General features: G+C 51.2%; 10 protein-coding genes across 10 annotated transcripts; 7 read left to right on the top strand and 3 right to left on the bottom strand.

Moving 5' to 3' along the window:
* Positions 1–568: 568 nt before the first annotated feature.
* Positions 569–3,319, bottom strand: N7506_000834 (uncharacterized protein; the record flags this gene model as incomplete). Its single annotated transcript, XM_056950130.1, has 6 exons — positions 569–1,746; positions 1,794–2,070; positions 2,135–2,763; positions 2,819–3,095; positions 3,180–3,219; positions 3,291–3,319. The coding sequence occupies 6 exons, from the start codon at positions 3,317–3,319 to the stop codon at positions 569–571; spliced, it is 2,430 nt and encodes an 809-aa protein (XP_056816045.1).
* Positions 3,320–3,747: 428 nt separating this feature from the next.
* N7506_000835 (DEAD/DEAH box helicase) lies at positions 3,748–6,110 on the top strand (the record flags this gene model as incomplete). Its single annotated transcript, XM_056950131.1, has 3 exons — positions 3,748–4,788; positions 4,838–5,256; positions 5,306–6,110. The coding sequence occupies 3 exons, from the start codon at positions 3,748–3,750 to the stop codon at positions 6,108–6,110; spliced, it is 2,265 nt and encodes a 754-aa protein (XP_056816046.1).
* A 605-nt stretch (positions 6,111–6,715) lies between these two features.
* Positions 6,716–8,897, top strand: N7506_000836 (mRNA decapping enhancer EDC3; the record flags this gene model as incomplete). Its single annotated transcript, XM_056950132.1, has 3 exons — positions 6,716–6,830; positions 6,883–8,586; positions 8,644–8,897. 3 exons carry the CDS (start codon positions 6,716–6,718, stop codon positions 8,895–8,897), a joined length of 2,073 nt encoding a protein of 690 aa, XP_056816047.1.
* A 568-nt stretch (positions 8,898–9,465) lies between these two features.
* N7506_000837 (PPIL2 family peptidylprolyl isomerase) lies at positions 9,466–11,356 on the top strand (the record flags this gene model as incomplete). The annotated part of the gene is made up of 4 exons (XM_056950133.1): positions 9,466–9,475; positions 9,531–9,547; positions 9,626–10,815; positions 10,867–11,356. 4 exons carry the CDS (start codon positions 9,466–9,468, stop codon positions 11,354–11,356), a joined length of 1,707 nt encoding a protein of 568 aa, XP_056816048.1.
* A 973-nt stretch (positions 11,357–12,329) lies between these two features.
* ptcG (type 2C protein phosphatase PTC1) lies at positions 12,330–14,109 on the top strand (the record flags this gene model as incomplete). Its single annotated transcript, XM_056950134.1, has 2 exons — positions 12,330–13,598; positions 13,648–14,109. The coding sequence occupies 2 exons, from the start codon at positions 12,330–12,332 to the stop codon at positions 14,107–14,109; spliced, it is 1,731 nt and encodes a 576-aa protein (XP_056816049.1).
* Positions 14,110–14,713: 604 nt separating this feature from the next.
* On the bottom strand, positions 14,714–15,830 carry N7506_000839 (mitochondrial 54S ribosomal protein mL67; the record flags this gene model as incomplete). Its single annotated transcript, XM_056950135.1, has 2 exons — positions 14,714–15,439; positions 15,561–15,830. 2 exons carry the CDS (start codon positions 15,828–15,830, stop codon positions 14,714–14,716), a joined length of 996 nt encoding a protein of 331 aa, XP_056816050.1.
* A 312-nt stretch (positions 15,831–16,142) lies between these two features.
* Positions 16,143–17,996, top strand: N7506_000840 (putative UV radiation resistance protein (UVRAG); the record flags this gene model as incomplete). The annotated part of the gene is made up of 2 exons (XM_056950136.1): positions 16,143–16,202; positions 16,257–17,996. The coding sequence occupies 2 exons, from the start codon at positions 16,143–16,145 to the stop codon at positions 17,994–17,996; spliced, it is 1,800 nt and encodes a 599-aa protein (XP_056816051.1).
* Positions 17,997–18,499: 503 nt separating this feature from the next.
* On the top strand, positions 18,500–21,719 carry N7506_000841 (Zn(II)2Cys6 transcription factor domain-containing protein; the record flags this gene model as incomplete). Its single annotated transcript, XM_056950137.1, has 6 exons — positions 18,500–18,620; positions 18,675–18,965; positions 18,995–20,485; positions 20,541–20,588; positions 20,639–20,940; positions 20,994–21,719. 6 exons carry the CDS (start codon positions 18,500–18,502, stop codon positions 21,717–21,719), a joined length of 2,979 nt encoding a protein of 992 aa, XP_056816052.1.
* Positions 21,720–22,794: 1,075 nt separating this feature from the next.
* On the bottom strand, positions 22,795–22,980 carry N7506_000842 (uncharacterized protein; the record flags this gene model as incomplete). Its single annotated transcript, XM_056950138.1, has 1 exon — positions 22,795–22,980. One exon carries the CDS (start codon positions 22,978–22,980, stop codon positions 22,795–22,797), a length of 186 nt encoding a protein of 61 aa, XP_056816053.1.
* Positions 22,981–23,374: 394 nt separating this feature from the next.
* Positions 23,375–24,673, top strand: N7506_000843 (pepsin-like aspartic protease; the record flags this gene model as incomplete). Its single annotated transcript, XM_056950139.1, has 3 exons — positions 23,375–23,700; positions 23,752–24,275; positions 24,336–24,673. 3 exons carry the CDS (start codon positions 23,375–23,377, stop codon positions 24,671–24,673), a joined length of 1,188 nt encoding a protein of 395 aa, XP_056816054.1.
* Positions 24,674–24,988: the final 315 nt, after the last annotated feature.

Here is a 24,988-nt window from a genome sequence, read left to right on the forward strand (position 1 = left end):
TCACCGGACTACCTTTGTATAACCACTCATGATTCCCACGAAACTGTTCTTCATCTGCCTCTTCCTTCCCTTTACTCTTTTGTACATTCTGCATCTCTGTCCTTTTCTGACTTCTCCACACCCCCTTCTGCTCCTATGGTGTCTACATGTCAAACTCACCTACTTCGTCACTTTCCTGTATTCCATAACGTTTTGACATGTACCAGCAGTAGTTTAGTCCCCTCCTACCCCCACCCTCAAGATTCCCACCTGAATTAAGACTGCTTGTATCTGTTCAAAAGCTTTGCTAGCCTCGAGATTGCCAGTTTAATGTTCTCACTTTGGACAACAAATGGCAGAATCAAGTTTGAGTACATGACTACCGTTCCACGCTCTTTTCTTTGCTTTTCTTTTGAATTGCACATGTGAGAGAACTTCATGCTTTAGTATTAAGCCGTAACCGGGGCTCTAGATATCACTCAAATCGACAAAAAAACAAATGGGCGCCATTCGCAATGCAATGCCACGCCTGCGCCGAAATATGCAAACTGTGATGCATCCAATTCCAGCTTTTGAAAAGAAATCCACATTATTCGTCTTCGACTCGAACAGGTTGCTTCCTCGTTCTACGACCAGAAGCCCACCCAAGATCCTCTAGCTCCCGTACCTCTCCAACATGCACGCCGCTATCGGTCTTGGTCTTGGTTGATAGCTTCCCCGCATTGCGAAGGAATTCTGCTCTCATAGCAGCCGCATCGGGATCTTCATAATCCAGCTGTGTCATCTGTGGCTGCTGGTTTTCCTCATCTTCGTCTTCAGCGTGAGCTGGCAGTCGGTCATTGAGGAAATCAAACTTCCCGCCACTGAGCATAGATGATAAGCTCTGTTCGCCCCTGCCGAGGGATTGAGAGTTTTCTCGTGTTGGCTGGGCGCTTTCGAGTGCGCTGCCCAGGCCGTCGTCATTGAGTGTATCGATTGAGCTGGCGCGAGAGATGGGGTTCTCGAGTACCTTTGCTGAGGTGTGGGATGGAGCACGGCCTAGAAGGGGCTTGCGCTTTCGTCTGGGTGGGTCGCCACCGTCCTTGGTGGCCTCGGATTGTTGTCTAGATTTGGCTGCTCGGGCCTGTTGAAGCAGTCCGCTGAGTGCGGTGTCCAGCGCTGATGGACCTGGTTTGGGTGGGGGTTCGGTGCTTGGAGTGCCCTCTTTGGTGCCAGGTTCCTCTCCGGCTTGTTGTTCTGAGTTTCTAGCCGGGGATGGCGATCGAGATTCGGGAACAGACGGTTTTGGTGCATCATCTACGAAACCATCGCCAATGACTGGTACAGTTCGGCTCGGAAGCCCGTTTCCAGAGTCTCTTCTGTCTAGTTTGGCTGCTGTGGCATTGACAGAGCTTCTCAGCGGTGAGTCTGCTCGTCGTTCGTCAACAGTTTTGTGCAATTGCTTTCGCTTTGCAGAGGAGGTGCCAATTTTCTCGGCACCGTTGGTTTGAGATGTGGGCCGTCGAACGATGTATGCATCGAATGGCTTCGTTTGACCAGCCTGTATCGATATCCAAAGCCAGTCAGCGGAGACAGCTGGAACCCCCCATTCTGCCGTATGACGCAATTTGTCCAGACTCGCTGTTTGAGGATCTTTACAGACGAGAACGGATGCTTTGGGTGTCAAGAAATCTCCATATACAGCACCCATCAATTCTACAACTTTGCGAAGGTGCAGAAGATCGATGCCTCCAAAGCCAGTGGAACAGATACGCATTTCCGGGAACCCTTGATATGTTAGAGCCTTCGTTTCCTCAAGACTGTTCAGTACTTACCTGGTATAGGAAATTTCGAGAATGGAGTGCTCGCTACATGGGACTCGGGTGGGACAAACGCCCGGGCATCAATGCACCTTTCCAGCCACATTTCTGTGACAACTTCGCATTCGAAAGCCATATCGTCCGTAGAAGGTACTTGCGAGCCAGGGGTCTGATATGGTACCATGATGAACAATCCATGTCCAGTTTTGGGGATAGCAGGCCGGGAAAAATCGTTCAGCGAATCTACCAATTGAGCTCCGTTATAAGTCAGATGCTCCCGTAGAACTTTGGCCTTTACTACCAGTCAGTGCCATAACACTCACCCATGTGAAGTTTTTAGGAAGCATAACACATACCTGCTTAGAAGAGAATCCAGCGATGAAGAAGAAAGTCGCATGTAAAAAGCCAGTGTCTTTCACCGGTACTGGCGCTGGCGCTGGCATTTGATTAGATTGAGTGCTTTCTGAGAAAGTAGTCTCGCTAGCAAAAGATTTGTATGCCTGTATCGTAGGTTTGGAGGCTTCAGGTTGTTGGCCTTTGGGGGTGGTATCGGTTCCTTTGGTCTCATTGGCAAACCCTGTTCCGACGATATCACCCCAAATACTTTCATTCTGATCTACCAATTTGGTACTTGCCATCCTGCGCAATTTTCGAGGGCGTGGGTTCCCCGGACTGTCTTTGGTGCCCACACTGTCTCTCCGAGAGGGCTCCCTCTGTGACGGGAGAGATCGATCCCATGCCCCAACACCCTGCTCTTCTTGTGGTACCATTGGATGATATTTATCTTCATTCAAGATCATCCCGCGCTCGATGCTGTCGGTAAACCATTTCACCGATACCACTTTGATGTTCCATTGCGTTGCGAATTTGAATTTCTCGCCACTCGAGTCGCGCGCAATCAAATGCGAGACAGATTTTGTCAGATCTTTGCGATACTCGGCTCCGTTCTCTTCCGTTGTCTTCTGCATGTATGCTCGGAAAGGAACTGCGTGGAATATGTTAGCAAGGTCCCAAATCCAATTGGGGACGGAGGCGCTCACGGTCTGAAAATCCAGTGATACATATCTTCAGCCCAAATAGAGCTGGCAGTTTGTATTCTTTTTCCACCGCCTGTATGTTCATGTCCTCTCCTTGAGTCCATGATTGTCGTACGGCCTCAATCCATTCTGGCTTCATGACCTGGACATCATTGCGTTCCCTTGCAACGTACCTGTACTTGTCGCTATTTGTATCACCAACAAGTAGATGTGTCACATCCGAGGTAAGATGAACACTATGCAGTGCGCCCATTTGCTCTGCCATTTGGGTCAATGGCGTCTGATTGATGGTATACAAGTCAGCTGCATATCAAAAGCTTCGGTGGGAGAGGATTCACTTGCCCTTCTTTCAATTTGAACTGACGTAAAGCAAATGACTACGCCCTTCAAAGGGTAGTCCTTGTCTAGAACACGATCTCATCAGCATTGAGGCCACGATGTTGGCGCACTCGGTTTTCAAGTGGTCTAAACGTACCCGAAACAGCCATCTCTGCCATTCTTCATGGTCGCAAGGCGCAAAATGCCTCAATCTCGCGTTCCTGAGAAAATATCCTTGCGATTGGTTGTTGATACTGTCTCGGTTTTGGACTCTCATCCCGCGCGTTTTCACGGCGATAAGGGTCACGTGATTAGACGTTCTGTCCGGGTAGTATCGATGGATTTGTACTTCCAAGGCTCGATTAGCCACTCGATACTATGGCTTGATTTACTCTATCACCTCATTCGTTTACCACCTGGGTAGTCTTATAAAACAGATAGCTCTCAGGCACATCTAGCTGGTCCTTCCAAGAAAACATATTGTACAAGACATCTTATCTTAAGCGGTCACGTGCAGATAGACGCGTCCTCCAACGCGCGTGGAAAATCAATATCCGTGCCTATCAGTACTTACGTGACTCTACGTCCGCAATTGCTCTTCTGCATTCTATTTTATGCATGTTGCTAGACTTAGGGCGGCGGGGCTTCACACATTCCAATTCTCTTGCATCTGCTCTAGGAGATTTTTGAGCTCATCTGCCTATTCATCCTCACCTCGAACCGCACCCTCCCAAAGCAGGACCATGTTCAAAAAGGCTGTCAAAGACCACCCGGGTGGGGGCCCAAAGCCTTTGGTCCAGTCCGATCTCCTGCGCTCGAATGCATCAGCTCCCCCGAGACCACAATCTCAGTCCTCCGGCATCAAACGAAAGATCGAATCTGAATCGTCGCTGGGGTCCCTCCACAGCGCAGTTTTCTTTACTGAGAATGACTTTGACGATGACATTGACTTCGATGAACCACAGCCACCAATTGCGCCGAGTTCTGCAAACATCATCACCTCAAAGCCGGTCACTTATCCCAGCCTGGACACCGCAATAAGCGCCACCGAAGCTCCGCGAGACGTCAATTACCCAGATCTCCCCTCCGTTTCCCAAGATGGATTGGTCCCTCCAAGTAGCGTGCCAATGCCATGGTCCTCATCACCCCCGACGCATTATCAACCACCCGTGAGGAAACCAAGGACACTTCCATGGACCAAGGAAGCCAAGGAACCCCTCGAAGACAAGAAGAATAACTTTGTGACACCAAAACGTACCAAAAACACGGAGCCTTGGAATAAGTCAGAGAGCACTATCAAGGCAGAGCAAAAGGAGTTGCGGCAGGCGTCCAAAAAGACCCAGAAACCTGATGTCAAGCCTCAACCTAAGGCGAAGATTGCTGCTGTCTTCCTCAGTGATGAGCAAAGAGCGGTTCTGGAGGCAGTGGTTGATAGAGGGAAAAGCATGTTCTTCACTGGTTCCGCTGGAACTGGTAAATCAGTGCTCATGAGAGAAATCATTGCTAAGCTGCGTGGCAAATATCGCAAGGAACCTGATCGTGTTGCAGTCACGGCATCAACTGGCCTTGCGGCCTGCAATATTGGAGGTGTGACCTTGCACAGTTTTGCGGGAATAGGTTTGGGCAAAGAGCCAGTTCCCGAACTGGTCAAAAAGGTTGGTCCCAATGATCTCCCCAGCAGCAAATGAGACTAATCGTCTACAGATCAAGAAAAATCAGAAAGCCCGGAATCGCTGGTTGCGTACTAAGGTTCTCGTTGTTGATGAAGTGTCTATGGTCGATGGAGATCTGTTTGATAAACTGGAAGAAATCGCCCGACGGATGCGCAACAACGGTCGACCTTTCGGAGGAATTCAACTTGTTGTCACGGGTGACTTCTTCCAATTACCTCCTGTGCCGGAAGGGGGTAACCGTGAGGCCAAGTTTGCATTTGCTGCTGCTTCGTGGACCACTTGCATCCAACACACCATCCTTTTGACAAACGTGTTCCGTCAAAGGGACCCAGAATTTGCTGATATGCTGAATGAAATGCGACTCGGAAAAATCACACCCAGGACTATTGAAGCTTTCAGAAAGCTCTCGCGGCCTCTTGATTTCCACGATTCTCTTGAAGCAACCGAATTGTACGTTGCATTGTTATGAATGAGCGGGCACAGAACTGACCCTATATAGATTCCCAACTCGCGCAGAAGTGGAAGGTGCCAACTCTGCAAGGATGGGCAGACTTTCGGGCGACACAATGGTCTTCAATGCAGTAGACTCCGGGTCAATTCAAGACCAGACTCACCGTGACAGACTATTGTCTAACTGCATGGCGCCTCCCATGATCAAATTGAAGAAAGGAGCACAAGTCATGCTTATCAAGAACATGGAGGACTCACTTGTCAACGGTTCCATTGGAAAAGTGGTGGCTTTTATGAGTGAAGATTACTTTGATTTGTACAGAGCAAACGACAAAGACCCTGCTGACCCCGATGGGATCGGCAGCGACGATGAGCGAGCCATGCATGCTCGTAAGAAGTTGAAACCTATGGGATTCCAAGAACCATCAGCATCCATGGCTCGAAAATGGCCATTGGTCTCTTTTATGCAACCTGATGGATCAGAGCGTCATCTACTCTGCCAGCCCGAGACGTGGAAGATTGAGCTTCCTAATGGAGAGGTGCAAGCACAGCGTCAACAGGTGCCACTGATTCTGGCATGGGCCCTGTCTATCCACAAGGCACAGGGCCAGACTCTCCAGCGTGTGAAGGTCAACTTGGGCAAAGTATTTGAGAAGGGTCAAGCCTACGTCGCACTCAGTCGAGCAGTGTCGCAGGAGGGGTTGCAGGTCACAGGGTTTGAGCCTCGCAAGGTCATGGTGCATCCACGAGTGGTCGAATTCTATTCAAACCTGATCAGCATCACTGAAGCCAATAGGCCCAAGCCGACAACTGATCTGGACCCTGATGATTTTGATGACTTGGACTATTGTTGATCTATATAACATAGCGGGTGTTGTGTCTGGACGGATGTGGGTATCGTGCAACGCAATATGTGGTATCAATGTTAGTTTTTATTGATCACAACCAAATAGTATTGATACCACTGCCCAGGTGGTTGAATGTTCCATATGTGATACCTTTGTACGAGCGAATGTTGTAAGTTGAGAGGTTCCAAGGTTGCCATCAGAACATACGGAGTACGGACATGGAATTTGATTGAGCATTCAATCATAGCTAGAAAGCCCGGTGGGCTCTTTTACTGAATGCACACATGTACATCACGGGGTAGACTTCATCCCTTGCTTCACGGGAGTATAAGCTACTTCATACTCCCGAGGTCTTGCTACCTACTACCTAGCCCTAAAGGGCCTCCAAGGTTCACCCCACGGCTTATCGCGATAGGCGATAAGGCAGCTTGCGATAAGGACTCCACCGGGCGAGCAGCGGGCTGAGCATTCTGGCACGTGACCTCGGATTAAGCTATTCAGAGTGCTCATCCGAGCCTAGACCCCCCCTCCCAAGTTCAACGCGCTTTCTCCGAACCAAGGAATTCCTAGTCAAATGGTTGTTTGCTGGACTACTTAAGCTTACAATCGACATGGCTTCGGAATTCATTGGCTACAATGTCCTCGTGGAACTCAAGGAGCCACCGGGCGCAAGACTGGTGGGCCAGGTTGCCAATGTCTTCGGGCAGCAGCTGTTGCTTCATAACGGTAGGCTGACCAGCCACAGCGTTTTTTGGGATCAAAACTAACATTTTCATAGTCACGCTGCTTTGGAACGGCCAGCGTCTTGCGCAATACTCTATTGATGCCTCTGTGATCGGCGACCTATCTCTTGAAACCAGCACCCAAGCTCCTCCACAGCCTCAGCATGTGCCTCAGCCGCAGGCTCATTCTCGCCCTCAATCATATGCGCCATTGAATGCGCCATTGGGCCCAACTCAAGCCACTCCGACCCAGCAAGATTTTATGGACCCGGCTATCCTCAGCTACACGCCCATCAAGTCCAAACCGTCAGCCGAGAATAGACCACCGGCTGGATCCGCTAAACATTTCCCCGCAACGATCTCGTCCTCTCTGAGCGAGCCGTTTAGCAGTCTGGAACTGAATGCAGACGGCGAGGATACTGGAACGCAAGGGGGCACCAACAAGAACTTGGGACAAGGCCCACAGGCGCCATCGCCTCAAAAGCTGACACCTCAGCGCAACCGACGAGCTAACCAGAGTGTGGAAAGAGGCCATGCTGCCAAACACGGCGCTGCGGCAAGTACCAACCCTAAGAGCAAGGGCTGGCGTCAGACTGCGTTTGTGGAGCCAGCGGGCCCTGCATTCCAAGATTCGCCGGAGCCCATGTCGCGATCTGGGCCGAAGCTACGTAAAAAGAAGTCACGCCGCTATACCGAGGATCCTAGTGGCTGGGCTACCGAGGATGCGACTGACATTCAAGAGCTAGGCGAATTCGATTTTGCAAGCAATCTCTCGAAATTTGACAAGCGGACTGTCTTTGAACAAATTCGCAATGATGACACTACTGCGGACGAAGAGCGTCTGGTCAGCTTCAACCGGAAGATCAAGCCCGGAACCAATGGCGGTAAAAACCTCCACTGGACCGAAAACGTGCTTGATAGTCCACAGAACAGTGACACCGGTGATACCACTGGCGAAGACTTCGAGGGCAGCAATGAAATGAAGGTAGGCGGCGAGCCACTCTCCGCACGTGAACGGCCACGAGCACAGCCTTCCCGCAAAGACAGTGCCATACACGCCCCTCCAATGATGCAACAGCTCAGTGGACTGGGGCGTAGCCAGCTGCATGTGAACATCTCCCGTACGACCAGCCCTCGCCCTGGTCGGTCATCGGTTTCGCCTATGGTTGCTCCGAATGTATCTGGCGCAGGTTCGCTCCGCCTTACAACTACCAATCGTAGTTGCCCTACCGTGAGCCCTTTGCAGACTCTGGAGATCGAGCAGATCTCCGTCGCCGAGTTTGGGCTAGCTGAGGAAATCATCACTGAAAACGCAGGGCGAGGCATTGCAGAGGCCGCTGTGGCGCTTGTTTCTAACGACGCTGCTGCGCCAAACATGGTCATCATCACTGGCAATCACCGCACTGGAGCCCGGGCTATTGCTGCGGCTCGACACCTACGCAACCGTGGACACCGAGTGACTGTTTGTCTACTTGGACTGGAGCATGAGGCTGAACTGCTCGAAAACTGCCGTAAGCAACTTGACATCTTCCGTAAGGTTGGTGGACGCGTGCTCAAATGGGACGAGCTTTCCGCCCGCTTGGCCACCTCCGACCTAGGCCCAGACCTGCTGATCGACGCTTTGTTCGGTATGCATCTATCGTTTGATGATCTCCGGACCGATGATCAAATTGTGGCCTTTGAGATGATCTCATGGATGAACCGAGGCAACGCCAGCGTGCTTTCCGTCGACGTTCCTTCGGGTCTACATGCTTCTACTGGTAAGAATCCTCTAAAATCCTTGGACCCTCACAATTTGACTAATCTGAACCCTGCAGGTGAGGTTACCATTGCGGACGGGGCTCGACTTTGCGTGAATGCCACATCCGTGGTGTGTCTCGGAGCGCCAAAAACCGGAATCCTGAATGCCCTTCTATCTGCCGAAAGAGTTTCTTGGGCTGTGGCCGTGGCTGTGGCAGACATCGGAATTCCTCAGATCGTCTGGCGCAAGTATGGCACTCGCCGTCGCCACGGAATCGATTTCGGAAACAAATGGGTGGTTCCATTGAAGTACCAGCCATTGCTTGCTTAAGCACCATGCCTCTGGCTTCTACATTCAAATGAGTTCATGACCTACATCGTCCAGGCGTTTTCACTTTGCGGGCTGATTTGAGTCTCGCGAGCGTTCTTTTCTTTAATGTTTCTTTTTTTTTTCCCTGCATGGGCTTTTCTAGCGGGAAGGATGGCTCTTGTACATGTATGATTATCCCTCGAGCTTGTCTGGTGATTAGGCTCTGCGAAAAGTGTATGGTAGCAATATTGTTCCCAGTTCTCATTTTGCTACGATTCTGCTCTGTACCTAGGACTAACTAAAAGCAGGATCTATCTGAAGTAGATGTGTGACGCTGCGTATTTTGGGAAATTGTGTCTCCTACTTCTTCTCTCTCGCATCAAGAGCTCTCACCCGGCTGTTTTAATGATCTCTGATCTTTCTCTCTCTTCGCGCCAGAGTGTCCGCCAGATTGAGAACCAAGTAGTGGATGGCATTTATAGATCCCCACGTTGATTAGGCTAATCCCAAAGCGGTAAGGTTTTGCCATCATTGAATCACCGAGACGAGCGCAAACTTATGCCAGCATCACCCACCCTCTCAGCCAGCCATGGGAAAAGGTATGTGACCCATATTGCCTGTGTGTGTCCCAGACTTGGCTAACAGCACATTCAGGAACGGATAAACTCTACGTATGCAAATTACTGGCGTTCTCCTTCTTTGCGCGCGATCGCATATCGAAACTTTGCTAACGAACATGATTTCTCTAGATCACACACTCCGAGTGGGCATCGGAGGACGCCTTCTCGGCTAGTGCGGGCGCTGGCGTTTCGAAGGCCAAGAAGAGCGGTCCACACGCCGCATTCAAGCGATTACCGTTCAACTTCTGCTCCCTCTCCCTTCAACCATTCTCGCATCCGGTCTGCACACAAAATGGAACGCTCTTTGACATTACGAACATCCTTCCGTGGATCAAGAAACATGGGACAAACCCGGTCGATGGGTCGCCGTTGAAGAGCTCCGAGCTCATCAAATTGACTCTCGCAAAAAATGAGGACGGCGACTATGTGGACCCAGTCACCTTTAAGATCCTGACGGACAACACACATATTGTCGCGCTGCGAAATACGGGCAACGTGTTTTCCTGGGATACGGTAGAGCGATTGAACATCAAGGGGAAATTGTGGCGCGATCTGGTTACAGATGAGGAATTCAGTCGGAAGGACATCATCACATTGCAGGACCCACAGAACATCGAGTCGCGCAACCTCAGCTCCTTCAACTATATCAAAGAAGGGGAGACGGGAGTTTTGGAGGATCAACAGGCTTCCGGGAGCGTCAACACCAATGCGCTTGGTAGCTCAGCGAAAATCTTAAAAGCGAAAGAGGCCGTGGCCAAGGCCCGCGCTGATCGTGCCCAGCAGGCTGCCTCTGCTACAACAGGCTCTAAAGCTGTTGCAAAGTCTGGACCTGCGGCTACCACCAAGGTTGGGACCACGCAGCCTGCGAAGCCCACGCCTTACAATGCCGCCAAATTTACAACAGGAAAGGCGGCCGCTTCTTTCACTAGCACTGGGCTGACACCACACACATCTGCCGAGCTTGCATTGTTGTCGGAGGAGGATTTCATGCTCAAGCGTGGTCGCGTGAAGGCCAAGGCTTATGCGCGCATTGAGACCACCTCTGGTCATTTGAATTTGGAGCTGTATCCCGAATACGCGCCCAAGACCGTTTGGAACTTCATTCAATTGGCTAAAAAGGGCTACTACAAGGATGTTCCTTTCCACCGCAATATCAAGGGTTTCATGCTTCAAGGTGGTGACCCCAGTGGTACTGGTCGAGGCGGCGAGAGTATCTGGGGCAAATACTTCTCAGATGAGTTCGATGGGCCTTTAAAACACGATGGTCGCGGAACCTTGAGTATGGCCAACAAGGGCAAAAACACGAACAGCAGTCAATTGTAAGTGATCCATTGCTCTCTCCGCGCTGTTCGATCTAACACATGCTCTAGTTTCATCGCTTACCGGGCTCTGCCCCATCTTAACCTCAAACACACCATCTTTGGTCGTATCATCGACGACCCTACCCCATCATCTGCCACTTTGAACTCGCTCGAGACACACCCCGTGGAAGCAAACACGAATCGACCAACGCCCGAGGTCCGGATCAGAGACATTACCGTCTTCGTAGACCCATTCGAGGACTTCCTCGCTCAGCGACGGAAGGAAGAATCGCGCGCCTCGGGTGCTAGTGGCCCATCTGCAGAGGAAGAAGAAGAGAATGCACGCCGTGCGGAGGATGATCAGGTCACTTGGACTGGAAAGAGAGTCCGTGGGGCTGCAGATTCACAGCAGAGTGCGGGTGGCATTGGAAAATATTTGAAGGCAGCATTAGCAGCTCGGGACGAGAGTGGGATCTCGGGATCCGTTGATGAGCCCGAGCCCGAGCCCGTCCGCAAAAAGGCCAGATCCGGCGGTTATGGGGACTTCAGTAATTGGTGATCTTCCGGATTTATCATGCTCGTTCTTACAAACCAAATATGGGATGTAAGAGAGAAATGATCGAATGTAATTAAATCTGCATTCCATCTGTATCAATCTTCGAAACAATATATATGTAGGGTTGTAGTGGCATCATAGTCCAGAAACAAGAAACCCGCGTCATCGACTGTGAATCCGGGGTATATAGCATCTCCAAAGCCAAGAACGTTGAAAGGTCCCGAAGTCAGATCTGAGTGCCTTGCATATAACGATTCAGATACGGAGTAATCTCAAATCAAGATAACCTTGGAAATTCGATAGTTTCCACCCCGGCCTTGGCTCTCTCCGCTCGCTGCCGCGTGAGCCGTGGAGTTAACGTGTGGTTCTCCCTGATCGCATCATCTCTCTCTTGACACTTTCCTCCTGAATACCAATCCGCCATTCGAATTGTTCTTCGCCCATCAATTTATCAGTTTTCTGTAAGTGGTGAATTCCATTGCGGGGTGGATGTACTTTGTACTCCATACGCGCTTTGCATTATACATCGTATCACTGCTATCTCTTGTACGGAGCGTCGGTCTCACTCCTTTGGGTTCTCAGAACCTTCTGAACCCTTTTGAATCACTTTGTTTGGTCTTTTGATCTCTGTCATTGATCTCTTCAAAAGCAAAAAAAGCTACTTCCCCTCGTGATTGTGCTATGCGCCCCCAATTGATCACACGTCTGTTGCTCACTGCCTAATCCATCATACTCCATCTCTCCTGTTTCAGATCCCCCAGTGGTCCTCGAGACACTCATCGCTGATTTATCCAGAGATTCTAGCCCAACTGATCCACCTCCGCCTAAACCGACTCCTACGTCAGTCTCGCGCCCATCTTCGCCCCGCTCCATCCCCAAACCACCCCGTGCGCCTCATTCCTCTCGAAGGGATACAATCAAGCTGGCAGGAAATAAGCGCCGCAGTTTCTCTTCGCAGGGTGGGTTACTGAACAGAATGTTCAGTGGCTCCTCGAGCCCACCCAAAGACAAAGTAGACACTCTCCCAGAGACCGGTCTTGACCCCAGCTCCTTGACCCTCCAGACCGACACTACCGGCACTCTCGGCAGCAGTCCGCGCGAGAAGAAGTTTTCTCAGTTCTCACCCCCGGGCGCTGGATTTTTCCGGCGATCGAGCGAAGACCAGGGCCCCGCCGGCGAGAAGAAGCGCAGAAGCAGTACTGTCACCAAAGCCGCCAACTTTTTCAGCAACGCGAAGAGCTCGTTGAGTGGAAACGGTCGTGACAACTCTCTGAGCACCAGTCCCTCGATCTCGGAAAGCCCGCTCCACAAGCTTGGAAAGATGGACCCGGCCCTCAGCGTCCCCCAGGGTTCGTTCAATAACTCTGCTGGTGAATCTGGACCGACCGCTCGGTCGTCATTCCGCGTGGGTGTGACCGAGGACCGCAATCGAAAATGCCGCCGTACAATGGAGGACACGCATGCCTATCTGTACAATTTCTTGGGGACCCCCGCACCGGGCTCATCGGGTACAAATGGCGCACCCCTCAAGACGAGTGTGTCGCAAGCCTCACAGGATTCCTCCAATGTGATAGAAACGGACAATGGCTACTTTGCGATCTTTGATGGACACGCTGGAACATTTGCCGCAGAGTGGTGTGGGAAGAAATTACATCTGATTCTCGAGGAAGCCATGCGCAGAAGCCCCAACACCCCTGTTCCGGAACTCCTGGATCAGACATTCACTAGCGTGGACCAACAGTTGGAGAAGCTTCCCGTAAAGAACTCTGGTTGCACAGCAGTCACTGCTGTTCTCAGATGGGAAGACCGTGTACCCAGTTCGCAATCAGCGACCGGATCTTCTGCCATCGCGCCCGCGGCGGCAGCAGCGACGAAAAATGCCGCAGAAAACAATGATACCCCGACCCAAGATACCCCGGGTGTTGTACTTCCCAAACTACAGGACAAGGCCATTCGTTCACGAGTTCTGTACACAGCCAATGTGGGCGATGCTCGTATCGTGTTATGTCGGAATGGGAAAGCCCTCCGCCTTTCATATGACCACAAGGGAAGCGACGAAAACGAGGGCAAAAGAATCTCCAATGCCGGAGGACTTATCCTGAACAACCGTGTCAATGGAGTTCTGGCCGTTACGCGTGCCCTGGGCGATGCCTACTTGAAGGATCTTGTGACTGGACACCCCTACACAACAGAGACGGTAATCCAGCCAGATGCCGATGAGTTCATCATCTTGGCCTGCGATGGCGTAAGTTTTGGTCCTTTCTATGATAAAACACGCGCTAACTTGAAAACAGCTGTGGGACGTCTGCAGCGATCAAGAAGCCGTCGATCTGATCCGCAACGAGCACGACGCTCAACAAGCCTCAAGGATTCTGGTTGATCACGCACTTGCACGATTCAGTACAGACAATCTCTCTATCATGGTCATCCGACTTGATTCCAATCGCGTCAAAGATGTTGTTACCAACAATGCAGATCTTATAGGCGTGGATGGCGATAATACACAAGCCCAAGGCATGAGCGAAGCCGATAGTATTGTCGAAGGAGCACGGAAGTCCATCGTCTCAGCCGGCCTAGCAGACAACCCCGAAGCGGCCCAGAAAGCTACCAACGACACACTGCAGAGAATGGCCAGCGAAAGCCGTGAACAAGAGGCCGGGCCTGAAATGTCTCTCAATGAAAGTAACGACCTTCCCTCCGTGGATATCTTGAGCCCGAACAAGAGCTCCAATAATGCACCCGGCTCAACGAAGTGATACGAAATTTGAAAATGAGATAGATCGTCTTCCCGGTCGTCCGCTCTCCTGAGGCTAGCAAACGCGTGCCCCTTGGATACTTTGTCTGCGAGACCCTACATTTGCACCAATGGCAGACTCGGTCCGCTGTCCTTCTTTGTTTCTTCGAAATTCTAAACTTTTTATCTGATGCCGGACGTGGTTGTCTGGATGTCTTGTAAGCATAGGACTTCTTTTTTATCATTAGGCTTTCGTCCTAAACTTGACTTGTATGAGATTAGGCTTCGTGCTTTGTTATGAAATGACTTTTTCCCCACATATCAAATTTATTCAATTCAAGTAAGATTGTAGACCAATTAGCATACTGACATGGTTTCTGAGCCGGTGTACTGAAGCCACTAGAATGTGGCTGTAGAATAAGATTTGATATATCTAAAAGTACAATTTATGTGGCGATGAATGCTAGAATAAAGCTAGACAGAAGACACGGCAAAGAAAATACAAAAAGCCCCGTCCATCACCCGGGTCGGAACCAGATGGAAGAAGATATCAACACATGCATGACTATCGTCAGACGCTCAGGAAACGCAGACGAGATCCAAAGGAGATCAATGGTACCCAAGGCTTACTTAGCCTCCTCGAAAGTACCATCAGTAATGACATCGGTTCCTTTAGCATCCTCCTGACCAATAAGGTGGTTACGGGTGAAACGCAGCTGACCGTGGGTAATGAATTCGGGCCACTCCTTCGCGTACTGCGCATCATACAAGTCCTGCCACAGGATCTTGACCTGCTGTGTCTCAGGCTTAGAAAGGTCCGCACGGATCTCAGCCTGGAGCTGCTCCTCCAAAGCGGAGATGTTTCCAGCACGCTCCTCAGCAAGCTTCTCAGCAGCCTTGAGGGCCGCGCGCCTGCGCTTACGCGCCTTCAGAGTCTTGTATCCGGACTTGGTGTATCCAGGGATACCTTCGGTGATAGCGAGTGTGTGCTTCTCCAGAGCGAAGGCAACATCAGCGATGGAGGTGGCCTTTTGGTCCATGAGAACCTTGGCGCGCTCTTTCTTTTTCATAATATGACCCAATCGGCCCATGTTGTGGTCGTCCCATTCCTTTTGGTCGCGCGGGTCTGTTGGACGCTTGGAGTCGAGGAATTCTTTCGTCACGGTAATCATTTCCTTGGGCGGGGAGAGTTGGCGGAGGAGTGCGAATTGGCGTAGCAGGTTGTAGACGTTCAATCCGACTTGTGCTTCGTCGAAGTGCACGGAGAAGTAGGGAGCCCACATGTCCTTACGGACTTCGGCGGGGACGGTCTTCTTGCCGTGGTAGACGCATTGCTTGAGAACATTGGCTTTCTGGAATGAGGGTTAGAAAATTGCGCAATGCCGAAAGCCCGGCGAGGGGGGGGAACGGGAGCTCGGGTGAGCCCCCGAGTCGACGTTTCCATGGCTATTTGAAAGATGGGGTGCTACTGACCTCCAAGTAACGAGTCAATGAGTACACGACCTGCTTCGTGCGAAGGTGCTGGTACACGAAGATGTTCTGGCCGTGAGAGAGCGAGTTCAGGGCCTTCTGTAACCGCCGACCTTCCTTATCCTGGTGATCTCTGTATGCATTTGAAGACGGTTGTCTCGGCTTTCCTTGAATCGGGGCTTTCGGGTCAATTGGAGGTCGGCGAATGAATTTCGTGGTCGCGAGTGCCGTTGAGTCCAGCACTTTCTGGAAGGACTGCTTGATGGAGGCCATTGCGGCCGATCCGGAGGCTGCGTGCTGCTGATATAGGGCTGGAGTTGGCAACACAAGTGGGAATCGAATGGCGCAGGTGTTGATTTGCGGAATTGCGTGAAGACGGGAGGTCGATTTTTTGACGGGGAACACGCAGGTCTTGGCGGCCCTGCTTGCTCTCCGCATCTCTTATCGGCTCATCCTCTGACACGCTTCAATTGCTTTCAACCTCAATTTGTTGGTCGCTGATTCTGTTTCTATTAATATGAGCGATCTGATCTGTTCGCGACTAACTACTTAAACCCGTGCCTCCCCTGCGCCTGCACCAGGGCCATGGATTCGGACACGGAGCCTGAAAGTGCCCGCAGAGAGCGGCCGTGGCTCTACGCTTGGGTATGTCTCTGTTACTCAAAGACTTATTGATCTAAACAATAACAATCATATCAGAATCGCAGACTTCGACACCTACAGGGCATATCTATTCGTAACTTAGTTGTGACGCAGCTCCCGACTCGGACTCGTGGCAAGACTATTGATGACGACGACATCCCTTATACCTCAAAGACACCTTCGAAGATTCGATCGCAAAACGAAAGCCATCCTCTACACCCATCAAAGTCATTCACTGATCTAAAGTCACATGGAAATAAAAATGGCAATACAGACAACGATCTCGCGATTCGGCCCCGTCGCCGAAGCACCTTGTTTTGGAACGACCCAAACCCTCGAACTCGACAGGTCAAGCTTGAAGACATAATCAATAGCCGAATGGTGGACTCGTTTTTCTCACTTCATTGCGAGGGCTTTGAAGAGCCGGTCTACATCAGCGAAGTGATTGAACGTGCAAACAATCCCAGCTTTCGGTCTTTTGATCTGAATCTATGTGGTCCACACATCTCCCGAATGGATGAACTGACCCTAAAGATCTGGGCGAAAACGGCAGAAATGTCAGAACACATAATATTAGTTGAGCTGCAGGTTCATCTGCGGTCATTGCAATTCTTGGGAAAGACGCTCGAGAGCTTCCATCAGCCACTTCCGGCGAACTCGATCTTGTTTCATTTTTCGGATGGTGTCTACAGCAACCTGACTGATTTACCACCGATTGAGACGCCATTGCAAGCCCCTGGACAGAAGGCCAGTGCAGACGGCACCGTCTTGCCGTCTTCTCCTTATGACGCTTTGATGAAATTGGCCAATTTGGATGAATGTGTGCAGGACGCATTGGCAACCAGGGAAAAGCTGGAGGCGCAAATAAGCTCCATTCTGCAACAGAACGAGGGTTCGTTGAACACCACCGGTGCTGCAGCGGAGTCATTAGAGAAGCTTGCTCTCGCCAAAAATTATGTCGCCGCGGGACGCAAGCGAGTTCGCGCAACACTGAAGCATAAAGAAGATTTGATCGCCAGTATCAAGGCTCGGAAAGAAGCGATGCAACAGGGTCGCACCAGCCAAGCCAAGATACGTAGTCATCTTCCTGAAGCTCAGGAGCGATTGGTTGCAAGCGAGCGTTTGCTCAACCAAAATGCGGAGGAAACGAAGGGTCAGATTCGACGTATTGCTGAGGACCTCCTCACAGTCTACCCCGTCGAGCCTATTCCTGACAAACCTCTCGCATTCACCATCGCAGGGCTGGCCCTCCCGAATTCTTACTTTGAAGACATCGACCGGCAGGTAGTGGCGGCAGCATTAGGACACACAGCACATTTGGTTTATCTGCTGTCTTTCTACCTGTCAGCGGCCCTCCCATACCCAGTCAACGCGAACGGTTCGACTTCTGTTATCCGAGACCCCATATCCGTACAGCTCCCATCTCGCACATATCCTCTTTATCCGGTGAGTGTGGAATGGCGGTTTGAGTATGCTGTGTTCCTTTTGAACAAAGACATCGAATATCTTCTCAGCAAGCAAGGTCTACGTATACTGGACATTCGACACACACTCCCCAATCTCAAATACCTTCTCTACGTTCTCACTGCCGGTACTTCGGAGATTCCTGCCCGAAAAGCTGGTGGTGTTCGGGCTCTCACTGGGCGACTGACTCCGAGTTTGTCCAGACGTGGCAGCACCGACAGTGCAGCATCCGGCGAGGTGGTACAGCCACGCAAAGCCTGGGAGTCGGTGTCCAAGATGAATGTCAGCCTTGCTTCGGGCAAGGCAAAGACATCATTCCCAGCCATTGGCTGATCAACCACGCTAATGTACATACATAAAGGTGTGAGCATGTCATTTGGGTGGATACGAGCGATCTGTAGGTCTGATTACCCTCTCGGCTTGTCACGGAATTGGTGCACATATGTAATTTATGAACATTAGACAGAAGATCTAAGGTTTGATCTGTTATTCCAATGGAATTCATTGAATTGCAGACTGTATGCATAATGTGGACATACATAGTAGCCCCTTGTTGCTTCAAGGGGTACTGTAGATTTACCCCGCAGAATTGGCAGACCACATGGACAACAACGGTCTTCAAACAGACTCTCAAGGAAACACAAGTCAACATATTCAACAGAAAGATTTCAATTGAAACTATATATCAATCAGCCTTGTCTAACCCTAACTTGTAGTTCTCTCCGAGTGCTCGGAGTATTGGTCAGCCATCACCCCACCGCCTTATCTTCGCTTTGTGTCGCTTTGTGTCGGGGTCTTCCCCAGACAATTACCCACTCTTCGACGACAGGACAGACATGGGCCAGGACGCCAATAGCGGCCTTCACGGCAAGTCGGAGACCAATGATGCCCACCATAGGCGCGGTTATCAGGCCTGTGACCCATGCCGCAAACGCAAGGTCAAGTGCGACCTAGGAAGTATGTCCCCGTTCCATCTGATCTACTTTGACTGATCACAAAATAAAAATAAAGGTGTCGATAACCCACGTCCCCCACCCTGTGTCCGTTGCCGCCGCGAAAGCAAACGATGTGAATTTTCAGCTACTCGCCGTAAGCGCAAGACATCTGATGCCGCAGATGACGATGAAACCGAGGCAGAAGCCATTCTGCACCGCGACAAGCGGATGATGATTGGCGAGGTAGCCAAGAATGAAAGTCCCAGTGAGGCTGCTCCATTTGCGCCCTCCGAAGCACCCCAATTCGACCATGACTCCGTGCGTCCCCAACAGAGATGGCCCGAGGCTCCCCCGCACCACCCCAGCGGTACACACCGAGTGCTCCGATATCACGAGCGCCCACCTACCCTGTCGGCGAGCGCACCGCGCCGCAGAGCTACGGGGGCCCTCCGATGATGAACAGAACTGCCGTGGAATTGCTGTCGCCTGCAATCACCAATACCCACGACGCCTTGCATCTACTTTCTGAAGCGGCAGGTAGGACCGAGGACCTTAACCGCCAGAGCCTTGAGAACAGGTTCGCTGCACGTCGCTCCGTCTCGTCTTTTAACTCGGGACCTTCGCCCTTACCGCAGGGCAGCTCGCCTCGAAGCCTCGGGGGGTCATTTGTACGGACACCTCGATCAGGAATGTCCATGGGTGGGTCTACTTATTACCCAGCTGGAGCAGCAGCTCCAGTAGATCCCCAGATTGTAGACTCCGGTCCTCAAAGAGAAAGTCCTGTCAACATTCCACCCTCAGAAACGGCATACAACGATGCAATTCGGGCTTGGTCCAGATTGCGGTTCGTCCGTGCCGGATGGCTCACAGCGGATGAAGGCATGGACTACGTGGCTTACTATTACGAGAACTTAGCGCCAATGAGTCCAGTCGTCATCCCTGATTTCTCTCACCTTTCTACCCACCGCGCACTGCTCACCGACGAACCAGTGTTAGCGGTCACAATCCTCACTATTGCCTCAAGGCATCTCAAGCCCAAGGGCGATGGCGCCAATACGCGGGCTTTCTACATCCACGACCGCCTCTGGGCATATCTACGCAGTATGATAGAGCGTTTGTTCTGGGGCCAAGAGAAGTTCGATCCCGGGACATCGGGCATTGGTCGGCCCAAATCGCTTGATTTGGGAGCTTCAACGCCAGGCAAACTTGGTGTGAACGGACAGTTGAGATCCCTGGGCACCGTAGAAGCTATGTTACTCTTGACTGAATGGCACCCACGAAACCTGCATTTCCCGCCAGGTGATGATGAAAACTCCCTTCTAGACACAGACCCCCAGCCACAAAGCCGGGCAGATCACCCCATGGATCACGATGGTGAAAATACCGGTCAAAGAGGATCTGAAGGGAGGTTTGCGTTCCAAAAGTGGTTGGAACCAGCCTGGCGGTCCGATCGGATGTCCTGGATGCTGTTGAGCACGGCGCAAGCTTTGGCATTTGAGCTTGGTGTCTTTGACCCCAAAGGAAATGCGAAAGTGACCAACGAGTCCCTCACTGAGCAGACGCGTAAACGACGACTGCGCCGTTTAATACTTGTTTTCATCACGCACAGCAGTGGACGTCTAGGTATTCCATCTATGCTCCCACTCCCTCAGTGGGGACAAGACATCACGCCAACTGCGGCTGATGCAAAAGACGCCGATGCCAATCTTGATCGCATGCAAGACTGCTGGATGAGTATCTCAAAGATCGTCTATCAAGCCAATCATTTGCTCTTCGCATCAAGTGATCAAACCATGGATTTAATCCGAAGTGGAAGATATCGCGAACAAATAGACCGCTTCCAGCCGTATTTGCGAGAATTCAGACAGCAGCTTGACAGTGTCAATCGTGAGTTTGTCAATGTTCTTTAATGATCACGGGCACAAGAGCTAACAACAAACAGTCTCGCCGGCCATGCGGAGCGTCCTTTTGATTGAGCTTGAGTATACGCGTGAGTTGAGATAGTCTCAGAAAAAGGGGTCTTTCAGCTAACATGACCAGGTCTCTATATAAATTCTCTTGCTCTGCAAGCAGTGGTAGATCGATGGACAACAATGTCCAACGAATCTGCCCAGAATAACGCTGCCCGACCAGGGCAAGGGCCATCTAACACCAATAACACCTGGTTCCAGACGTTGAACGAACTTTACCGTGTCAATGAGCATTATATACAAGAAGTGATTGATTCCTCGCGCAAAATTCTGCAGACAGTTCTGGACGGTCTCGTCCCCGAAGGACGTCTGAGGCATGCGCCCATTCGAACCTTCTTCCGAATTTTGTCTGGCATGATCTTTATTCTCAAAGTATGTTTCTCAGTCAACATAAGGCAACGAAAAAGCGCTAATATCCAATTTAGACTTTCACACTGGGTGCCCGGGAAGACGACGTCCGAGTTTCACTCGACCTGCAGGATCGAACAGTCGAAGCACTGCGCAATTATGTCGTGGATGACGTGCACATCAGTAACACCGTTGCCCGACTACTTGAGCTCCTCACCAGCAGCATCCGTACGCGATTTCTGCGATTTGCGCCTCACGACCGGGGTGCGGAAGATGGCCACGATCGCACCTCGGTCCCTAATTCACGACCCAATTCACCATCACGCGAGACACGTCGCGATGGCCCTGCACCCTGGCCCACTAACCATGATACAACGTCAAGCGGGGCGGGTCTTGGATATGTGGACACCAACGGCATGGGATCAGGTCATGATCCACTAGCAAGCATTCCCGCCCAGCCGATCAACTCGTCCAATCTCAACGTCTCTTTCATGCCTCCTCCGCCATCTGTATACCACAACTATTATGACTCAAATTCGGCGTTCCCGACTGAGATGGACCGATCACCCAATCATGTTGCTTCTTCTCAGAGCATGGATAATGCGTCTACGGGGGCGCTGCCCGATTGGTTTGCTCTCCCTCTAGACCAATTTTTCAATTCCTCCACTGGGGTGGTTGATCAGGGTCTCGGGGGTACCGGGCCTATGCTTGGCGAGTTTGATATGCTTGAAGTCCTGCTTAATGAGGGCTACGACGGAAATGGGACTGAGGAGAACGCGGGGCTATCCTCCCAGTATCTGTGACGAAAGTAACGATTATTATGAGTAATTTTTCTTCATCAATCTCACGAGTTTGATTGGATCTGAGTCTCTCTCATGACCTGTACTTTGTCCAATTCTAATATGTATGAGATCTCTTGGCATCCTTCTGCATGTTCACGGGTGGCCTATAGATACCTTCTGGGCCGTAATCTGCATGAAACGCATGGTGGCTTGACACTGCAATCTACAACGGAGTACTTGTAATTATCTCTCATACAATGCACCTTGACTGTACATTCGGAGTGCATTTCTCGAGATCAATTTTCTCCGACCGGTCTCCGTCGGAGACGACACTGTGGGGTTATGGTTTCATGCAGACTTCATATTGCTCACAGGCGAACCAGCTGACTCTCACATGGTACTCCGTGCATGCAGCTGTATGAGAAGCTTTGGGGCGGTTGGTGGCTTTCGCTTGGTGAGATAGGGTTTACATGCAATGTGACTGTGGTTAAGAGGATCACCTGGGCAGGTACTCTGTACTCCTTTTTGCACAAAGCAGTTAACCAGATCATTGCTTAGTGTCAGGTATAATTCGCTTTGCAAAAAAGAATTTAACTTGAGACGTAGAGTATTCTCGTTAAGCAACTGCTCGAATTGCACTGGACTGCAGTACTCAACTATCTTCCAGCACAATTAGGGCCATTGTTTACTGCCGATCCCTGACGATCAATGGACCCGCTAGATCCTTCGATACCTTCGCTGCAGATGCGATTGTTCGTGGTCACATCGCACCTCTCAGCCCTGATATGTATGATGTGTATGCAGGGTCGGATGCCCGTGTTATCCCGTCGGAGATTGTACCTGTGTTGGTTCCACGGAGAAACCACGCCACCGAGATCCCGGCCCTGACAGGGGGTTAGACCCGAATCGAGTATCCAATGACACCTCCAGCATCAATATCCGAATGGAGCGATGTGACCATGCTAGCGTGGCGTGAAGTCTAGTTGACCGTTCATCTGAGTGATTGGCTCATGTGGAGATAACGGCCGATGATCTTCAGGGCCCTCACGAGGTTTCTGCAACTTGACTCGCATGAGCTCAAAAAAGAGCAATATCACTAGTCCGCGCGGGCAACCCAATCGCAAGCCTCGGCTTCCTCGCACGTAGATGAAGTGACAATGGCGATCGCCTTGCAGCCGCCAAATGAGTCCTCAGATGCAGTGTTCCAAGACATCTCTGGTCTTGGCTGCACCTCCTCTTTCTGCATCTGAGATAGCTTGTCACGACCAAGCTCCCTGGGCATGGCGTTTTGGGTTACACTTCGCCTGCCATGGCCGTGTTCGCCCTATCAGGTCAACCGAATCCCGGCGTGGCTTCACAAGCTGCCGCTCCACGCCCTCTTAGCCCCTCGACTGCTTGGCGGACTCCGTCGCGCTATACTGGAGGACCGATGGGGTCCGTGATGGTCTCGAAGTTTCCCCTCGATTATCCTGAATTTCGTCAGATCGCCGTGGCTAGCTTCCCGTAAGAGCAGTATCTCCTGTTAGATGTCGCGATAGACGGCCCTTAGGGTTTCGAAGTATAGGAGGTTGAGGAGATCCATAAAGTGAAGGTCCCATGCCCGGTTCTTTTCAGATATCATCCTCCCTCTCATCTACTCTCCTAGCCTCACTTCTCTCCATAGGCCTACCTTCACAATGGTTGTCTTCAGCAAAGTCACCGCCGCCCTCGCTCTGTCGGCCATTGCCTCGGCTGCCGCAGTGCCAGTGCAGAGCCCCCGGAAGGGCTTTACTGTCAACCAGGTGACGCGAACCGCTGCTCGTACCAAGTCTGTTAACTTGCCTGGAGTCTATGCGAGTGCCCTCTCGAAATACGGTGGTACGGTTCCCGCCGATGTCCACGCTGCCGCTGTCAGCGGATCTGCAATCACCACCCCCGAGGATGGAGATATCGAGTACCTTACTCCGGTCAGCGTTGGTGGCACTACCTTGAACTTGGACTTCGACACTGGATCTGCCGATCTGTAAGTTGGTCCTTCTGAGAATTTGATATCAAGGTCTCTAACATGATGTAGTTGGGTTTTCTCCAACGAGCTTCCCTCTTCGGAGCAGAGTGGCCATGCCATCTACAAGGCTGGCAGCACTGGCACCAAGATCTCCGGTGCTAGCTGGTCTATCTCTTATGGCGATGGCAGTGGTGCCAGCGGTGATGTCTACAAGGACACTGTCACCGTCGGTGGTGTCAAGGCTACCAACCAGGCTGTCGAGGCTGCTAAGCAGATTAGCACCCAATTCGTGCAGGATCAGAACAATGATGGTCTGCTCGGTCTCGCCTTCAGCTCGATCAACACCGTCAGCCCCAACCCCCAGACCACTTTCTTCGACACTGTCAAGTCCCAGCTTGATGAGCCTTTGTTCGCCGTGACCCTCAAGCACAACGCCCCCGGCACCTACGACTTTGGCTTCATCGACAAGTCCAAGTATACCGGCAGCCTCGTCTATGCTGATGTCGACAGCTCCCAGGGCTTCTGGTCATTCACGGCTGACAGCTACAAGATCGGAACCAGCGCTAAGAGCTCCCCCATCACTGGTATTGCTGGTGAGTAGATTGATTCTTCAGGCTATGCTACTAGACGGCATTGACTAACCTTTTGACTAGACACCGGAACCACTCTGCTTCTGCTCGATGACTCCATTGTTGCTGCCTACTACAAGCAGGTCTCTGGTTCCAAGAACAGCAACTCCGTCGGTGGCTACACCTTCCCTTGCTCCGCCACCCTGCCTGACTTCACCGTCAACATCAATGGCTACAACGCGGTTGTTCCCGGTAAGCTGATCAACTACGCTGCCATCACCACTGGCAGCTCCACCTGCTACGGTGGTATCCAGAGCAACTCTGGCATTGGGTTCTCCATCTTCGGTGATATCTTCCTCAAGAGCCAGTATGTCGTCTTCGACTCCCAGGGCCCTCGCCTTGGCTTCGCTGCCCAGGCATAGATAGAATAGGATAATATGAGAGAAACGAGGAACTTCTATGTGTGATGTTGTACAGAGAGATGTGATACAGACGGTTTCGATTGAGCTTGTGAATATTTTCCGGGGCGTGACCGCTCTTCTATAGTATGACAATAGACGAAAAGAACGTGAAACCGTGGGATTCAAAGATACCAGCACTATCACGTAGAAGATGATATAGAAGGCAAAATAAGAGCTTTTAAAAAGAAGTATGGAGTAAGCCAAGTCGAAGGTCTCAGATTTAGCGGACGAGAAATGTGGAGGAACCAATGCCGAGTCTAGGCTGGGGCGGATCAT

Source organism: Penicillium brevicompactum (genome assembly GCF_028827555.1).
Source record: "Penicillium brevicompactum strain IBT 35665 chromosome Unknown utg000001l_segment0_segment0, whole genome shotgun sequence".
Lineage (NCBI taxonomy): Eukaryota > Fungi > Ascomycota > Eurotiomycetes > Eurotiales > Aspergillaceae > Penicillium > Penicillium brevicompactum.